This window comes from Anolis carolinensis, chromosome 3, assembly GCF_035594765.1.
Source record: "Anolis carolinensis isolate JA03-04 chromosome 3, rAnoCar3.1.pri, whole genome shotgun sequence".
Taxonomy (NCBI): Eukaryota; Metazoa; Chordata; class Lepidosauria; order Squamata; family Dactyloidae; genus Anolis; species Anolis carolinensis.
The window spans coordinates 245,535,771-245,555,692 of record NC_085843.1 but is presented as its reverse complement, the minus strand read 5'-3'; the positions used below and the strand labels follow the sequence as shown (position 1 = coordinate 245,555,692).

Sequence of the window (19,922 nt, the reverse complement as noted above, 5' to 3'; positions counted from 1 at the left end):
AAGGTAGAAAATGGGGCCTGATACTACCATGATCCCATCAGTATTTTCATAGCCACTCTCTGGGGGAAACGATATTTTAAAAACACATCTATCATTTTTGCTCTTTCTGAGTCGGATCCTTTGAAATCATTAGATTTAACAAACAGAGCATGGATCAATTGTTTTGTTGGACAATCCAGCTTCCTTTGGTTAAGCATCACATTATGTCAGGGGAAGAGCTGCTGAGGGCTCCATGAGAGCAGCAGGTGGGGTCTGAGCCAGAACCAAAAATAAATAGGGCCACCGGCTGTCTTTTTTACCCTGCTTTCTTTTTCTATTCACTCCTTTAGTTTTCCTCCCTTCCCAGCAGCTCCCAACTTGGAAAAGTCACTTCTTTTGGCTGCACCTCTTTTGACTCCTTGAATTAGGGCCATTACACTAATGTGGGTTTTTAAAGTATTTATAGATAAACAATATGCAAGCAAGTTTCTGACACACAAAGGCTGTGTTTTTAGCACCTTGATGCTCCCGTCACCGCATGATCTTTTTCAACTGTTTTACTGTTTTCACCTGTTTTACATGATATACATGTAAATCTCACACAGTAAAGCTGTTTAATTTGATGTGCAGACTTTCATAAGCATTTTGGTTTTATTTGCAAAGCCTCTGATTGGTTCTCAATGCATAGCAACATGCACTTGGCAGCATTCGGTGTTACTAATGTAGTTATATGCTGAGTGATAAATCATTACAACTCTGGCAGCCAACTGATAGACTCTGATGGCAATCACCATTGATAATGAGTTTCAGGCATCCAGGTCTGTCCAATAAATCCCACTGTTAAAATAATTGATAGCAGCATGCACACTCAAATAAAGAGAGCTTCAGAATGCACGCAGAGTATGGCATGTCCCAACAGGCTCTTGGTATTTCCCATGAGACTATTCCTTCTCTCTGGCAGTAGTTTTCAGAGCAGCAAGTGGAAGATCCCAGAAAAACACTTATCTCAATGCCTATTTGTAATCTTTCCTGCTCTGGCATACTGTCAAAAACACACAGAGAACTTGGAAATATTTGAGGGGTTACAATTCCCAAAATCCCGGACAGTATGGTTATTCTTCTTGGCAATTTAGATTAGTTTCCCCCAACCTACATGCTCTCCAGATGTGTTAGAATAATTTTTCATAATTCCCAGCATGCATGATCCAACAGCCATTTCTCCAATCAATAATTTGGGGGAGGATGATATACATCTTGACAGGTTTAGAATTATGTCTTAGGGAATCTTTTGGCTTGGTGAAAGCAATGGTCCAGTGGTAATTTTTTATGTTCCGGCAATTGTTATGAAATCTGTAACAATGTAATCAAAGAGAGTTCAAAATGCAGGCAACTGTATTGATTCATATTTACGTAGCTGCATATATAAACACCATCCATGGTCATTAATATATAGCATAATGCCACATTTATTAAAAATCTGGATAGCAAAAATATTTGGATTTACTGAATATTGAGAAGAACTGTAAATGAGGAGGAGTGAGGAAAAGAGCCTCTTAAGACCAGAAATCATAAAGATTAGTAAATCTTACAGGTACCTCAAGTTTCAGTCTCCCACTCAACTTTGAAACTGACTGGGTGTCCTTAGACTACTTACTATCTCTCAGACAAACTTACCTCAGGGTTGTTGCGTGTTTTTCGGGCTGAATGGCCATGTTCCAGAAGTATTCTCTCCTGACGTTTTGCCCACATCTATGGCAGGCATCCTCAGAGGTTGTGAGGTATATGGGAAAACTAAGAAAGGAAGGTTTAGTTTCTTTCTTAGCTTTCCCATATGCCTCACAACCTCTGAGGAAGTCTGCCATAGATGTGGGCAAAACGTCAGGAGAATACTTCTGGAACATGGCCATACAGCCCAAAAAACACACAACAACCCTGTGATTCCGGCCATGAAAGCCTTCGACAACACATTAAACTTAGCCCACATTGTTTTGGGGATACGTACAAGAAGGAAAGGTGAGTTGTACATGCAAAGATAATATCCCCAAGAAATGGAAAATATGTGTTTCTTGAGTGTCAGGCATCCTGATGAGGGAAATCTTGGAATAACAAAACTGTTCACAGCTCAAGATTTATTCAGTGCAAAATCTGCTGATGTGTACAAAAATAGCATTTCTTTCTCAGGGGACTATGCAGAAAATGTTGCTTTGTGGAAAAAGACCCATATGTGAATTATGCACTAACTAAATTCTTAACAAGAGCATTTTCTATTAAAAAAAGAAATTTGTTGTACAGAAATACTATGTTCAGTGCAGAAAGAGCTGTAAATAAGTACTTATTATAGAATGTATGCATAGAAAATTATATTTATGCACAAAAACATTTGTTTCCAAGCAGAAAATGCTGTTTTCAAAGGAAATCATGAGTAAATCTTACACAGAATAGTTCCAAACCATGAACACTCCTCAAAAACTGCAGTTCCAAATATTTCAAAATAAATTGTTACTTAGTTTGAGAATGAAATTAGCAAAGAATTACAACCCTAGCCAATAGCATGGTTCCATCCTATTCTGACAGTTTTTCCTCTGACCTTGTAAGAGTTTCACTGATGGCTTCCATGTCAGTGGGTCAGAGAATATGACCTAGGACTGCATTCAAATTTCAGTAACGCTGTCCAAAATACTGAACATATTTAGACAGAATAGAATTCAGCACCTTGGATAGCTTCTTTAACACTTGGACTAAATCCTAGAACTTCTCTGAATCCCCTGAAGCTAGAAGTCTCCTTAGCCTGTGCCAGAAACAGTTATAGCAAGATGCAGGACTGCCATAGTGATCAAGGCAAGTAAGGGAAAGAAGACAACAGAGGTAGTCATGGATAGTCTGAGCACTTTCACCATCAAACATGCATCTCATCAGCAAAGGCACAATAAGAAGAGCCAACATCACCTAAAGTGTATTCTGGACAGAATCATCCTGAGATGTTTTGTTGCCTAAGATAGCAACACGACCCCAATTTCAACCAAGCCAAGGTGACCAGTACTCACAACTCTCAAAAGTATTTTGGCCACTGAGGTAGAAAACCTTATAGGTGCCTCTCTCTGGAATTAGATTAAATAATTTGCTGCTCTTTCATGACACTCAAAATCAGGTATCTGTGTTATGTGCTTAACTCGGCCTAAGGGCAGTGCCAGTTCTGCCCAGTGTGAACAGCTTAACCTTAGATCAGTGGGTTCCCAGGTGTTTTGGTCTACAACACCCAGAAATCCCAGTCAGTTTACCAGCTGATAGGGTTTCTGGGAGCTGAAGGCCAAAACATCTGGGGACCCACAGGTTGAGAACCACTGCCTTAGATTAAGATTTGAAATCTGAACTCAGAAGGCAGAATTTTCTAGGCCTCACTAGAAAAACAATAAAGGAATGGAACAAGTTGGGAATGGGAGTGAATGGTGTAGCTGCCATATATTTAGCAACAAGTGATTTTCTCACTCCCACCAATCATGTGAAATAGAACATCTTCTGCCTTTGCAATCTCAAAATGACATCACCATTTCCCCCTTCATACTTACAAAGGAGTCCTCCAGGGGAATGAGCTGTTTGTTTATAACTAAAATCCCTTTAATACGAAATGCGGGTTTGTAAAGGATTTGTCATCTCTAAAACAGAGGTGTGTGACACACAACAATAGCCAAGAAGATTGGGAAGAAAGCAAGCAAGAAGATGAAAAGCAGGCCTGAGAGGATGACAGTCCTCAAGAGTTTTTCATGACAGGGCAGGATAAGGATGCAGAGATTAACTTGAGAATAGTTAGGGCTTTGAAACGGAAGCCATCTGTGAAGATTTTCTGCCCTGGCCACACAATGCCTTTGGTGAAATGTGTAGGAGTGACTGAGAGATACTGTGATACTGTGTTATCTGGCTGACATTCTGTGTGCATGTGGGGATGGTAGCAATGTAGAAAGATGATTTGTGTGGGTTCCTGTCCTCCCACCCCTGTTTATAGGCACAGGGATTTCCTTGGCAGTCCTAGGAAAGGCTTTCTGTCCTTTGCAGGTAGAATTGATGAGGGACTGTTCAAAGAAGATGGTGAGTCACATAGAAGAGTGGGAGTGAGAAATCGTTAGAAACTGTCAGACCAGTGGCTATGAGGACTGCTTGCTGGCCTGGATTCAGCCACCAGTGCAGACTGGATCTTTTGCAGTTCTCCAAAGAGATGATTTCATTAAAAAAATTGGCTTGTTTGTGGGAAGAGATTTTTCCTCTTTTAATTAGAGCCCAAACAAATATTGATTTCCTTTTGCTAAAACGAACATTTTGTTTTAAAAAATAATTTAACAAACCCCAGCAGGTTCACATAAACGTTGAATAATTGTACTGAGAAAGAGGGATAGTTAAAGCATTTAATCTGCACACCAGAATTTGAGTTCAAGGATGCTTTGAACCTTCCTAAATCTCTATGTGGAACAGCAATTGTCTCTACAGATGTTTCACTCCATGTAGTTCTCAACCTGTAGATCCCCAGGTGTTTTGGCCTTCAACTCCCAGAAACCCTAACAGCTGGTAAACTGGCTGGGATTTCTGGGAGTTGTAGGCCAAAACATTTGGGGACCCATACGTTGAGAACCACTGATGTAGACTAAGATGGGAACTTTCTCTCAGCCCAAGAGCCAAATTCCATTTCAGAGAACTTTGGGGTCACATTCAAATGGCTGTGGTGTTCTGTTGTTGTTGTTTTTATTTATCATCAAGTTGACTTCAACAATGTAGTGAACTTAGGAATGAAGACACTCAAGGGGCCTAAGGCACAACTGTACTGTTCAGGTCTTGCCTGAGTGATTTCCTCAATTGAATCAATCTACCTGTAGTACTGTATTATCTCCCTCATTACAACCAACCTTTCCAGGAAGTCACATTGTTTCATAATATAGCTTAAGTACAATATGTTGATTTCTAGTGAGAGTTCAGACCCATTCATTTGTCTTTTTCATGGTCCATTCCCTGGTAAGCAGAACCAAAGGGAAAAAGTGAGATAAAAATTAACAGCATGTTTTAGTTGTAAGAATATCAGTAACAAAGCCTTGAAACAGATTTTCAATATTCAACTGAGTAAATTCCCATGTGAGAAGCAGTTCCATACAGAAGTCAGGCACCTCCAATTTGTGTAGGAAGTACAGAGAGCTATGTTGTGATCCCAGGAGGGCTGGTTTTGTACCAAAGCCATTGTTACATGGTAGCTGTAGCACAGGCATGTGCATCGCTCAAATTAACCATGGCTTTTCATATAGGCAGGAGTGATCAATTTATGCATGATGTTCACATGTGATGTTCTTCATCCGTATTCATTCCTCTACCAAAGTGTCTTCAACATATGATCTCAATGATGTTTGACAATACTGTCACCTTGAGTTTCCTATGACCTATATAGTGAAATTATTATGAGGAAGAGTAAGACAAAAGTTGCAACATCATTGCTATCTTATGTAGCACTGCAGTTATGTTCCACTGTTGTCCCTGATTGAAAGCCTAGTAGGATCACTGCTAGAAAGGTCAAGAAGGCTATTGCTTTAAGAATAGGTGATGATCTATTGGATGGTTAGAATTGTAAATGGAATTCAGTTTCATGTTCCAAGTTTAGCAGAAGACTGAATTACACATGGTTCCATTTCATGGGAACCTGGGACCTATAATTTGATGGGATCTTAAGAATTATCTTTTTGAAAGCTCTAGCACATTCTTCCAAACTAGAACTCCCTAGCAGGGAATTCTAAGAATTTTAATGAAGTAATGGGATCCTGTGGAATGACAGCCAAGACAGGATCAAATAGGCTTAACTCTGTAGTGTAGATAAACTCTCAAGGTTTATAACTCCCCAGTTTGCTGTACTTTATGATGAGCCCTCAATACCCCTTATACAGTAGAGTCTCACTTATCCAACATTCGCTTATCCAACATTCTGGATTATCCAACGCATTTTTGTAGTCAATGTTTTCAAAACATCGTGATATTTTGGTGCTAAATTCGTAAATACAGTAATTACTACATATCATTATTTTGTATTGAACTACTTTTTCTGTCAAATGTGTTGTTAAACATGATGTTTTGGTGCTTAATTTGTAAAATCATAACCTAATTTGATGTGTAATAGGCTTTTCCTTAATCCCTCCTTATTATCCAACATATTCACTTATCCAACGTTCTGCCGGCCTGTTTATGTTGGATAAGTGAGACTCTACTGTAATAACAAAATGATTTGCTCTTTTGTATTATGTATATTAAAAATCAAAAGTGTAAAAGATAATTTTTATGTATAAGGCAGGGAAAAATTAAATGTAGAAGTCTGAAATAGTTTCTTTCAGGCCTCTTCTACACTGCCATATAATCCAGATTATAAAAACAGATAATCCACATTATTTGCTTTGAATTGGATTATATGAGTCTACACTGTCATATAATCCAGTTCAAAGCAGATAATCTGGATTTTATATGGCAATGTAGAAGAGGCCTCAGTCAAAACAACACAAGAAATTGAGAAATTGACATCGCGAGGCCTAGTAGAGTGAGCTCCTCTAAGGTCCCATCTACACTGCCATATAAAACCCAGATTATTTGATTTGAACTGGATTATATGGCAGTGTAAACTCAGATAATTGACATGATTTTTTTTTCGTGTCAGGAGCAACCGGAGTTGCTTCTGGAGTGAGAGAATTGGCCGTCTGCAAAGACGTTGCCCAGGGGACGCCTGGATGTTTTGATGTTTTTACCATCCTTGTGGGAGGCTTCTCTCATGTCCCCACATGGAGCTGGAGCTGATAGAGGGAGCTCATCCGCACTCTCCCCAGGTGGGATTCGAACCTGGCAACTTTCAGGTCAGCAACCCAACCTTCAAGTCACTTAGTCCACTACGCCATCTGGGGGCTCCATAAATTGACATGATAATCTGAACTTGGTTTGTACCAATGGGGTGAAGTGTAAAGAAGAGAGAGAAATTGAAACATTTGTAAAGCAGCTGAGAAAGAGGATCAATGGACGATTAACTGGGTCTGCCCATTACATCTACACCAGCACATTAGCACACTTGTCATATCTGCTATGGAAACTTGTTGCATTGCAGAGAATTTGAGAGCTTTGTCTGGGGCAGCAGGGCTTGACTATTACTGCTTGTGAACTGAGACCACGATTTAGGAATATGGCTAGTGTTTTCCTGGTGCATTTGGCAACATCCTATAGAATCTTGGGACTTGCAGTTCAGGGAAGGGCATTGGATCAGCTAGAGAGCTCTAGTGCCATGCCTCACCAAACCACAAACCCAGAATTCCAAAGGAGTTTGATATGGCAATTGAAGTACAAACATCGTGCAATTAGTAAGTAATGTGAAAAGAACCAAAGAGCTTCTTTATGCAAAGCATGATCTCTTCTTACAATGCTTTAGTGAAATATTTTGGCCATCTCAAAGACAGCCAGCTGATCTTTTTTTCTCTCTCCCAGCTTTCTAGTAGTGCACCTCTCACTCAGTCTAGTAAGGAAGAGCAAGTGGAGGGAAACCTATAGATGTACGTGACAATATTGAACAATGTGCCTGAAGCAAAAAGGATGGTAACATTTGCAGGGTTTCTATTTCAGGTCAGCACCAATGCCTTCCCAAGGTGCTGGAGGTGCCTCCAGTCCAGGAGCAGGAGGGGCTCCTCCTCAGACCAATGTGACCAGCAACCGGAGACTGCAGCAGACACAGGCCCAAGTGAATGAGGTGAGCTGAGCATAAGGTATTTTATCTTTCCATTAAGTGAAACATCAATCATATGCCAGTTCAGAATTTGCCACTGATTTGGACTGAACAGCTGTTAGACCAGACCAAAAAGGTACATTAAAAGATCAAAAAATTAAGTATGTTAAAAATATCAATTCATTTTACAGAGGGGGGAAATCCACTCGTACCAAATATTTTTAGCACGCGCATAATTTTTATTAAACCTCAGACGGGTACATACAAGGAGCATAGTCAGACCTTCATTTGCCATACATCCAAATAACAAAGGAAGCGTGGCACAGACATAAATGTTTGGCCAGAATGACAACAGCTATGCCCAATTTTTCCTGATCAGTTGTCAGCAATGGCCATTTCCTGCAGCTACTCCACATAGGCTCAAAGATCTAATAGAACAGCAGCAAATCTATCTCCATGATGAATTTCCTGTCAATTGCTGATGATGAGAAGATATTAGGAAGCACAATAGCCCTGGAAAACTTTATTTTTTGGATACGTCTAGTTTGCTTGAAAAGACAATGTGTTGTCACAATAGAAACATCCTTTAGGTGGCACTATATACCCATGCTACAGAAGTTCATAAATTCAAGAGGAGAAGCATGTTTTGCTCTGTTTTGATAAAAGTTCCTACAGCAAAGAGTTAGACTTCACATATTAATTAAGGGAGGGCAATATGCCTCTATGTACCCTCACTAATGCTATAAGGTCACCTTCCAGGTATAGCTGGATTGCAACTCCTATCAACAGCCCAAGGGCGTTGCAGTTAAATAATATTTGGAGAGCAACAGGATCCCCATCTCTGTTGCTGTTGCAGTTGGTGCTGCTGTTGTTGTTATGTGCCTTCAAGTTGTTTCCATCTTATTATGACCCTAAGGCAAACCTATTATGGAATTTTCTTGGCAAGATTCATTCTGTTATTTGGCCTTCCTCAAGTTGGGTCTCCATGACAAAGCAGGGCTTTGAACCCTGGTCTCTCAGGTCCCAGTCCAACTCCCGAACCACCATACTGGCTCTCACCTCTGTGATACAGCTGCATCTAAATGGTTGTGTGATCTGTGACAATATGTTTGCCCCCCCCCCCACTCTTTGGAACGATTAAAATAGAGGGCTGAGCATTACAAAATTGAAAGGAAAGTGGTTCCAGATAGCTATGAAGTAAAGTGGGAAGAAATAAGTGGAAGGGAGTCTGGTAACATTTTGTGCACCTCTTGAGTGTACTATCCTTAAGTTAGATGTTAACATCAACCTGCCAATATTTAGTGAAGTCCTTGATAGTAAAACTCAGCTCAACAGGAATTGAGCTTATTGGGGAAATGTACTTGGCTATTTTCACAGGGCAGTCTTTTCATTCTCTAGAAATCCATGACCCATCAGCGCAGAAATATCAATTTTTCCAGCTCAGTGCAGAAAAAGCTTGGAACACACCTTCTACAATTCTGAAGAGCTACTTGTCAGTCCATGTAGATAATAGTAGAAAAGACATTCACTAACAGTCTGATTAAGTAAGAATGTAAATCTTTGTAATACTCATTCTCACAGAAAAAACAAATAATTTTATCATTTTTATTACTGGAAAAGGTAATTGAAAATTGCAGTTTTCCTAGGCTCTTTGTTTGGGGTTTATTCTGTGCAAAAGGTCCCAGGACATTTGCACAGAAAACTGCACTTTCTGTACAGAAAACAGCATTTCTGTGCTGAAAACAGGCTTCTTACACAGAAAATTGATATCCCAATTGCAGGTGGTGGACATAATGCGTGTCAATGTGGACAAAGTACTAGAAAGAGACCAGAAGCTTTCAGAGCTCGATAATCGTGCAGATGCCTTGCAAGCTGGAGCGTCACAATTTGAAACCAGTGCAGCTAAGCTGAAGAGGAAATACTGGTGGAAAAACTGCAAGGTAAAACTACAGGATAGTAAAATATGATCTTCAAGAGGAATGTCAAGTGAATTGTGAAGATTATAATCTTGTATGTCTTTACTCCATACGTATAATTGCAACATCTCATAAATTAAAACTGGGACATATGGGACTAAGTAACATGAGAGTATGATCAAAATTGCAAAAGTTATTAATAAAGAAGGGAGCTGATGCAGTTCTCATTTTCCTGAGCCTACAGGCAAAGACAAGATTCCACTCCTCTCCTCCCTGTTGAGCTAACTTAGCCCAAACTACTTCTGCACTTTAAACTCACTTTGTAGCAATTTTTAAAAGCTGGCAAAGAGCTACAATGTGAGGAAGAGAAAGAAACTCAAGACATTTTAAAAGCAACTTAAGCAGTGGAACAGCAGAGGATTAAGTTGGCCTATCTCTGCCAAATTGGACATTTGCAGGATATATCATTAGACAAACACTGGGATAATTCTTTATTATAGGATCACATGACCCTCCAGATCTTGTTGGACTGTATCTCCTATTTTGGAAGTTGCTGTCCATCAGCATCTGTAGGACTGTACAATTTCCAGTACTGATATACAGATACGCTGTAAATGCCTGCATATCCTTAGAGGATTCTGATCTAAAATGTTCAATGAATCATAGAATGCTTAGATCTGATCCTAATAGTGTATTGCTTGGTTTTATGAAAATATATTCATTGGGTCCATCATTGCATGAAAGTAACTTATCTCAAGCAGTGAGCCTTTCTCTCAACTTCAGCTTTTTATGAATTCCAGAAGAATTTTGGAAGTCATAGAAAGCTGTAATTAAGAGCCAAATAATTCCTATTGGAAACAAGAAGACATTCTCTCCCAAGATTTATGGTTCACAAAAATGTTGGACATGGCAAAGATGGATAAACTGACAAGGCTCACACAATTGCCAGATCCTTCCAAATTTGAAGGCAAATGGCAGTCCTTTACTGACTATTTAAAAGAAGAAAAGAAAATGAAAATATGGTGTTTTCTATAACATCTAGGGAAAATTAGTAGTACAGGGATGTAGGAATAACAAGAAAAGAAAAAAATAAAGAAGTTAGTAACAAGAATAACAGGATCCCCAATGATATTCAAGGGATCCTGGAAAGTTAATCTACTAGAGATGAAAAGATTTATGACAAAAATGATAGATTTTTTTATTATAAAGACGACAGCAGAGACAGAGTAGGAAGTGTTGGTTAGGGCTTTCTATTTTCCATCTCTTATGTATTTATTTTATTTATTACAACATTTACATCCTGCCCGTCTCACCCAAAAGGGGACTCAGAGCAGCTTACAGTAAAACACAAATACATAAAAATATATAATCCAATGCGAGTCAATTAAAATAAATTAGCTAATTAATTACAACAACATTCATAAAATACAGTAATAAATAAGCAGATGGGCACAATCAGGTCTAAAATACGAGCCTGTCAATTTGAGTTCCAGCACACATAACAATATTTAATGCTGCTATTGCTGTTCAAAGGCCTGGTCCCACAGCCTACGAGAGGATAAGAGGTAGGGAGCCTGCCTAACTTCACTTGGGAGGGCATTCTATAGGCGGGGAGCCACCACTGAAAAGGCTCTGTCTCTTGTCCCTGCCAGCCGCACCTGTGAAGCTGGCGGGAGCGAGAGAAGGGCCTCACTTGAAGATCTTAAACTACGAGGTGGGTCATAGCGGGAGATACATTCGGACAGATAAGCTGGGCTGGAACCGTTTAGAGCTTTATAGGTTAAAGCCAGCACTTTGAATTGTACTCGGTAGCTGATTGGCAGCCAGTGGAGTTGGCGTAACAGAGGAGTAGTATGCTCCCTGTACGCTGCTCCGGTTATTAACCTGGATGCCTCTCATTGGACTAATTGTAGCTTCGGAACAGTCTTCAAAGGCAGCCCCAAGTAGAGTGTGTTGCAGTAGTCTAAACGGGATGTAACAAGAGCGTGGACCACCGTGGCCAAGTCCGGCTTCCCAAGGTACAGGCGCAGCTGACGCACGAGTTTTAACTGTGCAAAGGCTTCCCTAGCCACCGCTGAGACCTGTGGTTCCAGGCTCAACGACGAGTCTAGGATCACTCCCAGACTGCGAATCTGCGCCTTCAGGTGGAGTGTGACCCCATCCAGCACAGGCTGTAACCCTATACTCTGTTCAGCCTTCCAACTGACCAGGAGGACCTCTGTCTTGTCTGGATTCCGTTTCAATTTCTTGGCCCTCATCCAGACCGACACAACGGCCAAGCACCGGTTCAGGACCTGGACAGCCTCCTTAGTGACAGGTGGAAAGGAGTGACAGAGCTGGACATCATCTGCGTACAGATGACACCGCACCCCAAAACTCCTGATGATTTCTCCCAGCGGCTTCATGTAAATATTAAACAACATGGGGGCAGTACAGAGCCCTGTGGGACCCCACAAGTCAACGGTTGTGGGGCCGAGCAGGCATCCCCCAATGACACCATCTAGGACCGACCCTGCAGGAATGAGTGGAGCCTCTGCAGAACAGTACCTCCAAGAGCCATCCCCGTGAGGCGTCCCAGAAGGATAGCGTGATCGACAGTATTGAAGGCCGCTGAGAAGTCCAGCAGAACCAGCAGGGACACACTCCTCCTGTCCAGTTCCTGGCAAAGATCATCAACTAAGGCGACCAAGGCTGTCTTGATACCATGCCCCAGCCTAGAGCCAGACTGTGCCGGATCCAGAAAATCAGTGTCAACCAAGAATCCCTGGAGCTGCGAGGCAACCACATGTTCCAAGACCTTGCACAAATAGGGGAGATTGGAAATAGGCCGAAAGTTTCCAAATTGAGTGGGATGGCTTCAGTTACTCGAGAGGGGATGTTCCGGAGCAATCGTGTCTATTGCCCTAGCAGGGCCAGCCCAACATGGAGGCCACGTGAGGTGGCCGCCTCGGGCGCAGGGCCCGGGGGGCGCCATCAGGTTTCCCTCCCCCCAGCGGGGACCATGAGCTCGCTCGCCGGCGAACAGGAAGGCCTGTTCGGAGACGAGCGAGCTCTCATGGCCGGCTGGGATGGCCCTGGATGGCCGGCCTGTGTGCCCTGGCCCCGCCTCTCACGTTGCGTGAGAGGCGGGGTCAGGGTGAGCTGCGTGGGAGGCGGGGCCAGGGTTGGCCCTGCCTCCCACGCAGCTCAGCCTCGCCCGTCTGGCCTTTTCCAGGTGGGCAGACTGCACCGGAGGTCCCTGCAGGCCGCGATCGCCTCTCACGCTGGGTGAGAGGCGGGGTCGGGGTGAGCTGCGCGGAAGGCGGGGCCAGCCCTGGCCCCGCCTCCCACGCTGCTCGCCGTGACCCCACCTCCCACGCTGCGTGAGAGGCGGGGCCAGGGAGCAGGAGGCGGGGCCCGCCGGCGCTGTGGGAGGCGTGGCCATGTGCCTCCCGCGGCACATGGCCACGCCTCCCGCAGCACCGGTGGGGGGGCGCAATCCCCCACCCCCGCTTTATATATAAATTTATCTCCGGCCGGCCCTGTGCCCTAGTCATCTCCCTATTCCAGAGAGAGACTAAAGCATCAATAGGATCACCTGCCAAGGAGGTGGGAAACTCCCCAAGAGCCGTCAGGAATCCTTCTGGATCCATAAGTCTCCTGGGGCGGACCATTTTAATAGGTCCTCCACCCCTGCAGAGGTTAGGGGGCGCAGTGAGTCTAAACTTGACTAAACCTTTGATTTCCTTTGTTTCAAAACATTGTACACCCGTTTTTCTATCCTTTTGTTTTAGATTAGAAAAGAAGCGTTCTTTTTTCTCTTTTCTTTTTTAACATCATAGATTTTTTTTTTGCATTAGATAACAATGGAAGAACACAAAGATGTATGATGTAAAAATGCCCCTGTTCTATATCCACTCTTGTGACCTTCCTCATTCCTCATATATTTGCAATAAATATTATATGGGGGGAAAAGAGAGCCAAAGAATGCAACATCTCTTTTCTTGTGCAAACCTCTGTTTCCATTATTGTGGATCCATTCAGTCCATTCAAGCTATGTGTATTGCAGCTTATTCGTCAATTGGCAGTACTTTTATGCTACAGATTCAACAGTATTCTATTGTAGAAATTACTGCGATTTATTTCTGTGTCTCCTCATTAATTTGTAAAATCAACAAAAATTGAAACATTTCACAGGTCTATCATAGCTGAGACTAACAATTACGACCTTATCATACTTGTGGTGGCGGCTGGTGGTCACCACGAGGTTGGGGAATCTGGCGACCAACGCCTCACTTCGCATTGCCCGCTGAGAGGGAAATCACATGGAGCGTGCATGGTGCGTGTGGCTTCCCCCCATATATTGAGCAATACAGGAAGCCTCCTGTGTTGCTTGGGTGGTGGCAGCAGGGCGGTTCTGCCCCTCTGTACCCATGGAATTGGCACAACATTGTGCACACAGAGCTGGCCAGCTGCATGAGATTGGCATTTGCCTCCAAATCTAGCCCCGTATGATGAGGTGGTAAGATTCAAGGTATTTTAATATATTTTAATAATCATCATCATCATCATAATAATATCCCACTTTCCTCTTCTAAAAGAGATTTGGCATGCTTCAAATGTCATACCCTTCCAACATGGCTATGGTTCAAAGGTTTTAAAAGTTTTTGAGGCGGGTTTCACTAACGTTCCCAGAGCACTGCAGTTAAACATCATCTCAGTCAACATGGCCATTGTAACTTTTCCAAGGTGTACCATGGATATTCTGAATTTATGCCTGAAAAGATAAATAGAAGTTTGCCAACCAAATTATCATGTACAAATTATCATGTACTGAACCAAGGTTTTTTCAACAGCAGTGCTCTTGGAGAGTCTGGCATTGCTGCAGCACTTGCGTTGGAAGAGAAGCAGCATTTATTTAATGTATTGATCGTATTTCTTGAACATATATCCTGCCTTTCTCCCAACCAGCGACCCAAGACAGCTATATCTCTACAAATACAGATGAGACTGAGCTCTGTTTTTCTTTACTCAACTTTCTTTATAGATGATGATCATCTTGGGTGTTGTATGTGCAGTCATTCTTATCATAATTATAAGTGAGTAACCTTTTTTCATTTGTTTGACGTTGTATAATTTCTTAACAACAATGAATGAACAAAGCATAAGGGGAAGCTGGTAGCTCTCATATCTATTTGGTTGTGAATTTGGAAAGAAATTAGTTCAGCACTTTAGACAGCTTTCTTAAAATTCAGACTAAAACCCAGAATGGATTCATAACCTCACTGGCACTGAAATCACCAGCTGCCAATTCAAAACATTCCCTAATCTGAGTAACACAAAATAATATATCCCCTGCGACGAAGGAAGAAATTGATTTTTCAAAAGCTTTCAAGAGCTTTGTTTTCTCATCAGCAACAGGAAAATCCTTTTCATGATTAAGTGGAACACTTGCCTAATTATAAAGCGCTTGGTCGTCTTGAAACTAACAGTGACAGCAGGGTCAGTCATTACATTAGCTCACTGTTACAAAATCTGGACAAAGCCCTTCTGATGTCTTGGTAAACATGGATTATGATACCTAATACTAGAAAAGCTCAAGACAGGGCACGTTTTCTTCATAACAAGATATTTATTTCAAAATTACGGATGTGTATATAACACTTATGTAAGCAACACCTGCTACTGAGAGGTGTAATCATTGTGGCTGAAACAATTACTCTTCTTTGCAAAGTGAGGGAGGGAATCATGCAGATATCAAGATGTTATTGGACTGCAATGTCCAAGATCCTCAGCCAGAATACCTAATACAGAAGCAGGATGAGCTTTGCAGTTCAGCAACATCTGAAGGTTTGCAAGATTTCCATACCTACTGTAAAACAACCAATGAACTAGCAACAAAATATTACAGGTGTTTTGTTTGAAAATGAACTAGAAAAATTGTGCACGAGATTACAGACTGAAGGTAATATATTATGATCAATCTAGTTTGGTTTAAGAATTCAGCACTACTAGTATTGCAAAAGAGAAGTACAGATTGAGTATTCCTTATCCCAAATGCTTGGAATCAGAAACATTCCATAATTCAGATTTGTCTAGATTTTTGAATATTGGCATATTAATAATGAGATATCTCAGAGATGGGATCCAAGTCTAAACATGAAATTCATGTATGTTTCATATAGACCTTAGACACCTAGGCTGAAGGTAATTTCATACGCACTGTTTTTAATAATTTTGTGCATGAGACAAGTTTGCATACATTGAATTATCAGAAAGCAAAGGTGTCATTTCTGCCATAAATTTAGATGCAGAGTATTTTCGAATTAAGATAAGGGATACTCAACCTTATATCGTAACAAAACCCAGCCGGCTTTGGGATAGTAAGATGCTTGCCAGGATCCCAGTCTAGACCTACTCCAGACGCCAATATAAGCCAGCTTATAGATACATAGACAGCCACAACAATGTCACTGTATTATAGGAATTTGGATTAGGAGAGCTGTCATCCCAGAAGTGATTCTGGATGTCACCATATTACGTGGCTAGTTCATACACAAGTTCCACACATTTGAGTACTTCTCTACAGCACATTTGAAAAAAGACATTATGGGAAAATCTGATAATTGATAACTCATAAGCATCATACTTCCCTCTGTTCGGCTCACTATGGGCCAAACCACTTGTTTCTCAAGCAGCCAGTGTGGCATAGTGGTTAGACTCTGGATCTGAGCGTTTGAATCCCTGCTCTGCTATAAAAACGTACTCAGTGACCCTGGGCACACACTCTCAGCCCAGAAAACCCTGTGATAGGTTAAGCTTAAGGTAAAGGTTTCCCCTGATGTTAAGTCCAGTCATGTCTGACTCTGGGGGTTGGTGCTCATCTCCATTTCTGAGCCGAAGAGCCGCCGTTGTCTGTAGACAACTCCAAGGTCATGTGGCCGGCATGACTGCATGGAGCACTGTTACCTTCCCGCCGGAGCGGTACCTATTGATCTACTCACATTTGCATGTTTTCGAACTGCTAGGTTGGCAGAAGCTGGAGCTAACAGCGGCTGCTCACGCCGCTCCCAGGGTTTGAACCTGGGACCTTTCGGTCTGCAAGTTCAGCAGCTCAGTGCTTTAACACACTTCGCCACCGGGTCTCCTTAAGTTAAGCTTAGTAAGGTAAAGGTTTTCCCCTGACGTTAAATCCAGTCAGGCCCGGTTCTTCATTGACGCCGCTGAAACCACCGCTTTGGGCGCAGCTTTTCCTGGGCGCGCCCAAAGCGGCGGCGGTGGCGACCATTGGGTCGCTTGCTGTAGAACCAGAAAGTATTTTGTATTCTCACAAGATGTCGCAAGAATACAAGCTACTTCCTTGTTCCTCGGCGAGCGACCCAATGGTCGCTGCCACCGCCTGCCGCCGCCGCCACTGCCGGTAAGTTTGGGGTGGGGGGCATAATTTGAGGGGCGCGCGCGGCCCTAGGTTGGCTTACAACCTGAAAAAACCTAGGGCCGCTCCTGAGTCCAGTCATGTCTGACTCTGGGGGTTGGTGCTCACCTCCATTTCTAAGCCGAAGAGCCGGCATTGTCCAAGATCCAAGATCATGTGGCCAGCATGACTGCATGGAGCGCCGTTACCTTCCTGCCGGAGCGGTACCTATTGATCTACTCACATTGGCATGTTTTCGAACTGCTAGGTTGGCAGAAGCTACTGAATACAGTACAAAATATGGACAGAAGTATTAAAATGTGTTTGTTTCACTGTTTAGTAGCCACATCTGTTTGCCAATTTGAAATCTGGAATATTAATTGTTTTTTCACCCATTTTTTTCTTTCAGTTTATTTCTCCACCTAAAATACTGGTGACACATGGGTTCGCATGTCTTTGTTCATTCTGACCTGTTTTCTGATAATCCTCCTCATGAAACCTGCATTTTGATTCCTCGTGTCTTGGAGCTCTTACCTGGCAACAATGTGTAAGAATTTAATATAGTGTTGCTGTTGTTTTGCTTTATGTTTTTTAGTATTACATTGTTCCTATAAGAAATCGTTCCAGCTAAATACTGCCAATATTGGTTTCTCACTGTGTCTTAAAATGTGCCCATGCTGACCTTCAAAAACTGTCAAAAACAAATTAATGTTTCTGAGATAAAAAGAGGAGTCACAAGCCTGTACATAAACGGATTTTGTCAAACAAGCTCAAAGTAAAGTGGGGTTGCATACTGCACCTAATTTCAAAATTAAGCATCTGTTAGGAGACAAAAATCTCTTAGTACAAAACTGCTTTTTTTCGTGTCAGGAGTGACTTGAGAAATTGCAAGTTGCTTCTGGTGTGAGAGAAATGACCCTCTGTAAGGATGTTGCCCAGAGGATGCCCAGATGTTTAATGTTTTACCATCCTGTGGGAGGCTTTTCTTATATCCCTGCATGGGGAGCTGGAGCTGACAGAGGGAGCTCACCCTCTCTCCCCGGATGCAAACCTCCATCGCTTTGGTCAGCAATCCTGAAGGCATCAGGGTTTAACCCATTGCTGACCATCCCACAAATCTGGAGCTATTCTTGCTCAAGAAAGGAACCTTGTCCTTCCTGATGTTGAACTCTAGTTTCTTTCAGATCCAGCCAACATGGTGTTGGGTAATTGTTATCCAACAATGTTTGGAGAGCCACATTTTCCACAACTGGTTTTGTCTAACCATGCTGGTTAGATGAAACCAGTATATTACATTAGTGCATGCAAACCACTTCTAAGAACATTATATTAGAAAGAATTTCAGTAGTCCATTTGTAAATGGACCTCTGAAAAGTATACAAGTGAGAGAGAAAAATAAGCAACACCTGCTAATATGCTTCATTGCCTTGTGTTGTTATATTCAGTTTTTACAGAAAACGGCAGAAACCTGTAGCCTTAATTACATGGAAAGGTCATTTTGAAAGTTGCTACTGATTATCTCCTTTTGATGGTGTATCATCTTTATTTGGACTAGATTAAAAGAATAAATTAACAAAGAGCAAATGTGCCAGTGAACATGTCATATGTTCTGAATTTTGAAAGAGTTTCATTTTTATGATGAAGCAAGCATCTAGGTTCCTCTGATTTGAACCTTGCTAGATATTTATTTATTTATTTGCTACATTTATATGCCGCACTTCTTACCCCGAAGGGGACTCAGAGCGGCTTACAAATTAAATTTACACACAATATTATATGATAGGCTAATTTGTATCCAAGAGAATATTTAGAAAGTATGTTATATGAAGAATAACTTGACCTCTGCACTCAGACTATGGCACATAAGTAAAAATGGTTGTTCCTTATACACAGACATATTCATATTTTGTACTGTCAAGTCAGCTTCAACTTATAGTAACCCTACTAATGACGGACTTCCGAAATACCTTGCCTATACCAGTTCTGCTCAGTTCTTGCAAATTCAAAGCTGTGCCTTCCTTGACTGAATCTACCCCACTATAATGTGGGCTTTCTGTTTTCATCGCCTCTCTTCCCATTTACAAATTTGCATCCATTCATTAAGGGGTGTAAATTTAGCAGAGGGAGAATGTAATAAAATGAGCTTCTCAATTTTTCCATTTTGCTTCAGCATTAAACCAAATTAGTACTGAAATGTATTGAAACATTCCAGTAATTTTCAGCCTAATTTGCTTATTTCCTGTCTGCTAGTTTGATAGCAATTAGCAAAGAATCATTGCTATGTGCCTCAAAGGAGCCCACTGACTCACTCTTTTGCCATTGAAAATTAACACACTGAAGCCTGAGGAAAATGCTTGTATAAATATTATTCGGGATGAAACTCAAGATTATATCATAATGAACCCCCAAAAAGAAGGCTTGGATGGCACTAAGAACAAAAAGTGATCTCTCTACAACTTTTCTCTATTACTGCTTTCCCCAAGATGAATTTACAAGAATTTGCAGTTCAACCATATGTGATTTTGGTAGCAGCAGTTATGAGAGCACTTGAACACTTCTACACAACTTTACTAAGCTGCCCCCTCCACCAGTCTTCCCAAGTCTTTCCCCCAATGAATTGTAATAAAATCCCCAATACCCCAAGCTAGTGATGGGAATGATACATATATAGTGATGGAACATATTCTAAGATACACATAATGCCCACTCCTGGTGCATGGTATATGTATTATTTAGGATACACACGCACATACATGTCAGGCAAAAACATCATCTAACAGTGATACTGTCAACGAACAATGCATTCAGATCTGCCTAGGGCTATGTATAAGACCTAGCCGCAGCCTCTCTGTTCTCCAGCTGACTATTCCTGAAACTGTTTCTTCAAGAAATTTGTCTTCTGCCATTCATTACAGCA

At 41.7% G+C, this 19,922-nt stretch overlaps 1 protein-coding gene across 1 annotated transcript in view; it reads left to right on the top strand.

The window, feature by feature from the left end:
• The window catches only part of LOC100556505 (vesicle-associated membrane protein 1), a 37,365-nt gene extending 19,622 nt beyond the window's left edge, over nucleotides 1-17,743 (top strand). The window contains exons 2-5 of the mRNA XM_062976545.1: nucleotides 7,597-7,720; nucleotides 9,478-9,636; nucleotides 14,639-14,690; nucleotides 17,415-17,743. Of these exons, the coding sequence (XP_062832615.1) occupies nucleotides 7,597-7,720; nucleotides 9,478-9,636; nucleotides 14,639-14,690; nucleotides 17,415-17,431 (352 nt within the window). The 3' untranslated portion in view covers nucleotides 17,432-17,743. The remainder of the gene's footprint in view (nucleotides 1-7,596; nucleotides 7,721-9,477; nucleotides 9,637-14,638; nucleotides 14,691-17,414) is intronic.
• The last annotated feature ends 2,179 nt before the right edge of the window (nucleotides 17,744-19,922 follow it).